The sequence below is a fragment of the Pisolithus orientalis genome (assembly GCF_024613125.1).
Source record: "Pisolithus orientalis strain OTSU chromosome Unknown F5J12scaffold_31, whole genome shotgun sequence".
In the NCBI taxonomy this organism is placed as follows: domain Eukaryota; kingdom Fungi; phylum Basidiomycota; class Agaricomycetes; order Boletales; family Pisolithaceae; genus Pisolithus; species Pisolithus orientalis.
The window spans coordinates 431,222-437,851 of record NW_026260812.1 but is presented as its reverse complement, the minus strand read 5'-3'; the positions used below and the strand labels follow the sequence as shown (position 1 = coordinate 437,851).

General features: G+C 44.7%; 2 protein-coding genes across 2 annotated transcripts; both read right to left on the bottom strand.

Moving 5' to 3' along the window:
* Positions 1-704: 704 nt before the first annotated feature.
* Positions 705-1,303, bottom strand: F5J12DRAFT_724925 (uncharacterized protein; the record flags this gene model as incomplete). The annotated part of the gene is made up of 2 exons (XM_051741577.1): positions 705-1,049; positions 1,103-1,303. Coding segments are annotated over 2 exons (546 nt in total), but the record flags the coding sequence as incomplete, so codon positions are not given.
* A 93-nt stretch (positions 1,304-1,396) lies between these two features.
* Positions 1,397-1,893, bottom strand: F5J12DRAFT_895615 (uncharacterized protein; the record flags this gene model as incomplete). The annotated part of the gene is made up of 5 exons (XM_051747848.1): positions 1,397-1,443; positions 1,493-1,570; positions 1,619-1,687; positions 1,750-1,809; positions 1,857-1,893. The coding sequence occupies 5 exons, from the start codon at positions 1,891-1,893 to the stop codon at positions 1,397-1,399; spliced, it is 291 nt and encodes a 96-aa protein (XP_051597268.1).
* Positions 1,894-6,630: the final 4,737 nt, after the last annotated feature.

The following is a 6,630-nucleotide window of genomic DNA, read 5'->3' as shown; positions in this document are numbered from 1 at the left end:
CAATAAATGTCCATGTTCTTGACCTCCTGGAAAGCACTCTGGAAGGGATCAGAGCAGGAGTGAAGGTAATAGCATGAGAAACTGACATCTACATCATGTAGTTCATGCTGTTCCAGAATCTGTTCCTTGTGGTCTGCTTTGTTCTGTGAGTGTGCTTCCTGTAACATCTTGAAAACATTCTTGCTGGTACAATGTTCACAGTCTGTTGGGAATTTGGATATCTCCTCATGAGGAATGAGGCAAATAGGACAAGGGAAATTTGATAGGACACCATGCATAAGTGCCATGACTGCTCTGAATGGTAAGATTGTCAGCCTGTATTCAGGGGATTTCAGATAATCTAGCCACTTACTGCTCTTCATAATCAGCTGAAAGAATTAGTACAGTAGGAAAGAGTCAGCATGTGATGCCATCCCAACACATTACCCAGCAGCCAGTATTCAAGTACTCCAAGATTGTATCCAGTATCTTCTTGAAAGATTCATGTCAAACATGATTCTTGAAGTTGGCAAACAATTTCTTTCCAGAATACCTTTTGTCTTCCTTTAGCTATTAGAAACACAACACAAAAGTCAGTCAGTATCCTCAACACCATCAACAAAGCAACTGACAATCAGTAACCACCCAACTACTTGTGAACCTTCACCATTACAGATCCAAGTCAGAAGGTTAGCAATCTGTGCAACAACTGGATACCCTTTCTGTCAACCAAATGATGATAGCTTGGATTTATCAGCATACAGAATGAATGCCAGAACTGTGCCATCCAAAGGTAGACCACTCTGAAAAACAATTTCATTGAGGGTATATGCTAGAGACTCATGACAAACTTGTACAGTCCAAAAATCATTAGCTGTCCATGGCTCATTGATGAAACAAACAAATGAAGAGCCATCAAACTTAGCTAGATGCTTGGCATCAAATACAAAGTATGGTCCCACATTGGAATCCTTCAAGAGATTGCAGGCCCAATCCCATGGTGAACAGTAATACACATCAAACTCCATTGTCTCACCTGCAAATGGCATGCTTATTACACTCTTCTGAAACTGGACTAGGATGTGATTAGGGTTGGCAATAATAATGAATTAATAATGCTTACTGCCATCATGCAGTGGGAAGCAGCCTGCCAAGAGCTCTCAAGATCATTATAACTATTCAAAGTGCAGTCCTCAGTGCAAAGATGTTTTGAAAGCTTGATAATACATTTAGCTTGTTCCCTATTGAGAGTGGCCTCATGAATGAATTCTGAAAGGTCAAAGTCAAGACAAGTCCAGAACAGGTACCAGGGAGCAGTGCAAGGATCAGGTTTGTATGTCTTGGGCACATGACCTCAGCTGAACTTGGCAAACAGCACCTTCACAGTTGGCTTTCTGGCATTTTGGTGGTATTTGACTCAGATATCATTGATGTTGTTGTTGGAGTCAGTGGCAGGTTGAGCAACTGCATAATGACTCAGTCATGAATAATACACAATCTCACATCAACACACCATTCACTTTGTCATCTGCACTGATGGTGCTGGCTGGCAGCTTGAGATCCATATTCATGGGCCAAAACACAGTGGGCTCTGCTAACAATTATGAGAGTGGATTTCAGGGAGCAGTAGGATACTTACCAGGTGCAGGTTCTGTGTTCACCTCTATGTTGGATCCTTGGCCATTGTCAGTGACACCAGGAATAACATCTGCTCAGGAATAGACTGCCATGATAAATCAGACAAACTCAACCAATAAAATTCTTGCCTACCTTGTTGATGAAGCCAGTCAAAGTGAGCCAGATCTTCATTGGTTTTGCAAGCCTGATGCACTATTTCCAATGAGGACCTATTCCAGTTGGCTTGAACGATCTCCCACACAATTCACACAAAACAATCTGCTTTTCAGGAGGCATGGTGATAGTAAACAATAGCAATGTGGTCTGTAAGAGTAGATACAGTAAATACAGGATGGAAAAGTGAGTGGGAAGGGAAATGAGTGGTAGATGGTAGCAGACACTGTTGCAAAGGGTATTACAATGTGCATTGCTAGCATATTACAACTCTGCACTCCCACTCACAATCTTATTGTGAACTGATTATCACTGTGTAAAAACCTGATGTCATTGCAATGGACTGAATAATTTTCTGACACTGACCCTGGCTGGCAATGGCACCAAGGTGGCTGAGGCCTGTGATGTCACAGATTCCCAGCCTCTCAGATCACATGCATGCACCCACTGCAGTGGGCAGGCATGCCTCACTGCCACTGCAAATTTCTCAGGCTAAGTGCATATTGCTGATTTAATAGGATCATGGCTTATATTAAACTAGAATAAGGCCATTTCGCATGGCAGGCACCTTGTTTGGTGCATTCACACTCGAGCTCAATATTCAACCCCACAACACCCTAAAACACACATCTTCACAGGTAGATGATTAGAGGCCCATGACACCACCCATGTTGCTGCAACCCCATATAACATACATCTTTGTATGCAGAAGTTTAGAGATCCAGATGGCAGATTACACAAGCTGTGCAGCCACAGCACCTCCTCAATATGCATCTGTGCCAGTGTCAATAAGATCCCACCAAGCTTCAGTTGCACCATCCATCCTTTCCAGCCACTGATCCTTGTTGCACAAGTGCTCACAGGGGTGTTGCATACTCGAGGTCTTCCTCTGTCAGTGTAAGACTCTTGTGACTATCCCATTTGCTGATGCAATCCAACTCACCAGGCTGTTCAGCCTCTAGGAAGCCCTGTGATCTTGGCCCAGCATTGTGATCAGAGGGGGAGGATTTTCATGCAGTCTTTGACTCATAATAGTATTGTATCCCTGCAACCACATGTCTGTGCCAAGGTTCCATTTCGTTGTCAAACTCCTCAAACATGTCAGTCCATGATGCCAAATCGTTCTTGAGGTCAGAGGCCTGATGCCATGGTTTCAACAATGCCAAAATACATGCCAGAAAATAATCATGAACACCATTGTCATTGGCATGGGGAAACCAGGGTCCAATCAGATGAGGCAATGTGTTGTGTTCACTTGCATGACAGACATGACAGTGTGACTTCCACTTCAGATGCTGTTCTGAATAGTATGAATGCAGATGCACAGGCTGGCCACATTTGGGCACAGAAGGTGCAGGTGGGCAGGCCTGAGACTGTGTATAATGCTCCTCCCACATATCTGTGATGAACACCAAAAGACAGAAGTCCTCCAACTCCGCCTGTGAAAGACATAGTCCTGCACTTGCAAGCAAGGAAACAAAACACTGGCAGGGGTTGAGCTGAGGGTAATGATGTCATTGTTGTCACTAGTGTCATCACTGGACCTATCGATGTTTTGACTGACTCTATGAATGTGGTCAGGATGGTGCCCAATGTCCTCAATGAACTTACATGCCAGAGCTTGATGTGCAAAGCTCAGGAAACATAGTTTTGACAGAGGAGAATAAAGTGCTGGTGTACAAGGTGGCATAGTTGTGAGATGTGAAGTTGTTGCTGAAGCCCATGAGATACAACATCACCTGTGGTCCTGACAACTCTGTCTCTCGATTGATCACATTGATGCAGCAGTACAGTAGTAAGTGGTTGTGTTCTCATACATAATCATATCGAGGATTCTCATGGTGATATGGTAGTGTCAATGCCATCAACACAGACAAGTTGTGTGACTTCTTTTGCTGTTTTGTCACATAGGCAGTGATGTAAAACCCAATGTCCTTCATATCAGCACCATTGGTGTTGATTTTCAAGTCATTGTTGCAACACATCACTGTTAACAATGTTGGGCAATATGCACTGATGTAACCATGCATCTGCCTTGGACCCCAGTTTCCTCACTTGTTGACAAAGTCCTGGGAATTTAAAGGCCAGGGTGCTCTTCTCTTGTGAAGGAGTTTGCCATTGTGCATGTGCAGACATGTTGCTCTAGAGCAAGAATGAAGTTGCTGGGATCTGACTAGCCAGCATTCAAATTGTCAATTGATGACTGGCCAGGCTGAAACATGTGGGTTGGGGGGGCGAGAGTATGCAAGTTGAGGATCCCTGGGCATATTGACAATGTCATTTGGTGTGTGGTCATTGAGGTGGGCATGGATATTGGTCGAGATGTACAAGCAAATCTGTTCACAAAAAGACTCCTGTTGCAACAAGGCCTGCATCTTGATTGTGTTTGGGGTGTGAGACAGCCATAAGAGCATGTGGACATGAAGTGAACCTCTGCCCTGCGCCTCTACCATGCCAAAATATGCACTGAGATGTCTGAGGACCCCCATGTGACTAGTTGTCCAACTAGCCCTCTTCTGTATCCCAAACAGAGTATCCAACACTTGGTGGATAATAAAGTTGAAAAACAGGGCTACAGCATATGGATTTGAAGTGATGTTCTCCACATGGCAGTTACTGTCAGGCCCCAGAGAGGAGTTAAAGTTGTCCATATCAATCTCTTCACCTGCAAACACCTGGATGATGGGATCATGAATATCAATGGGGTTGATCATTAGCCACAGTGATGGCCTGCCAAACACAAGACACATTCCCCAAATCATGCCACAGTATCATGCATGAGCATTGTCTGAGCCCTCAGCATGGCCATTGGCAGCTGTCATGTGATGGTGTAGTGCATGGACTCATGTGTTTGTTATGTGTTGATGTCTAGCCTCTTCAACTTCTGCCTTTTTGAGGTCATTGACAGTGATCAAAGACAATGCCAATGCATCCTGTTCAAAGTCCTTTCATTGCATCTGAAGGTGCACCAAGCACATCACATCCCACTTTTGAATGAGAGAAAACACAAAAAATGGGAATGAGTGGTGAGTAGCAAACCATTTGTCATGATATTGCAATGCCCATTGACAATGTTCACACAGGCTCAACTTTGTCAACCGATCATCCTTGATCCCCCTGAGTCCATATGGAAAGAGGGTGGGGAAAGCAGCTGCAAGTGGATTTGGACACCCATTCTTCACAGCATCAGACCCAAAATCCATGATAGGTGTGGTACCATGGCACACGACATAACCACCCTCTTGCATTGAATCATTCAAGTTGGCCAGAGCATGTGCCATTAGCTCCAAAGATGACATCTTCATGAGGTCTGTATTGCTTACAGCGAGTACATGCAGAGGTAAGACATCTCCTAACCAACCACATTGATGACTGCTCAAACCATTGGCAGGATACATGAACACTTACCACCATCGTCAATTCTATTGATGCCATCATCCAGTATTGCCTCAGCATCATTGTCCCCCACCATTAAGTCAGCAGTCTCAGGTGACATGTCTGTGAGATATGGAGTGCAGTAGGTAAGACAACTGTTACAACAATGAGACATTGGAGGGGACATACCCTTGCAATCAATCCTGTCAGACATTGCATAGCCTTCTCGCTCATCGTCTTCTAGGCAAATCATGGCCTCAATTTCAGGAGGTATGTCATCATTGGGAAGTTCATCAATACATTGCTCAGAAATGTCAATGTTGCCATAGATGTTATTGTTTTCTTGCAACCATTGCAGTGCTTCACATATTGCATCTCAACAGACATGGAAGGTGAGGTTTAGCCAGTTTGTTGGTAGCCATTTGGTGCCCATGAAAGTGATTGCGAGAATGTTGCTCATAGAGCACACAGTGTGAGGTAACATATGTCCCAGCACCATGTCTGCAATTGCAACCCATCCCTTGAGTATAACTTGAACACATAATAATGGGGATAGTGACATGCGATGAGGAGAGACTCTACAAATGTCAGCCTGCACAGAACAAGAGGCAGCTCCCCAAGCCATAGGTTGTTGTTGAGGGCCAGACATGGTAAGCAGTTCACATGCAAGGCCCTGAGGCAATTGTGACATGCCCACCCATGGCCAGCATTGTCCACATGTGCCCCCAATATTAGAAGACCACACCATAGTGAGTGAGCTGGATGGGCTTTCTGCAGACATAAATGTTGTTGTATGTTGGGTATGTCTATCATGATTCACATCTCTCCATCCTTTCCCTTGGTTTCCTGAGCACAGATGATGCAGGTTGCATGTCATAGTGCATCATTGCCAGTTGCATCAATGAATCTTGCAATGCAATTCCATGTCTCTTGTGTGGTAGGCAATTGCATGTACAGGTGCATGTCCACACTATCAACTTCATTGTGTTCAATAATGCTTGCCTTTGGCACAGAGGGTACCCCCCATCTCAGATGTTTTGCTCTGAACTGCACCTGCTGCTTGGCATTGGCTTCCTGTTTGTGCTTCAACGCAGTGTCATCTTTGGCAGCTGCTGCCAGATGAATGCACTCTCAGATGTCCTCAGGAATCAGAATGATTGCAGGACTGAGATCAGCCCACTTCCACAACTTCAGAAACAATGTACCAGAGGGAATGGCCTCTAGTACTTCTTGGCAATTGAGGTGTCCCCACAGCTCAGGCATTTGTGCTCAGACTTGCAAAGGACAGATTTACCACCTGTGTTATACATCACCCCATCCCCTTTCCCCAAATGCCCCTCGGAGTTTGACATTCCACACCCCCCCTTAAAAGAAACAGTTCAAATATGCCCTCACACCTTTAGGGTACCCACCAAGCATCTCTTACAGACAATGACCATGACATCCAGCACAGAACCAACTGATAGAGCCTGAGGGCAGTCCAAG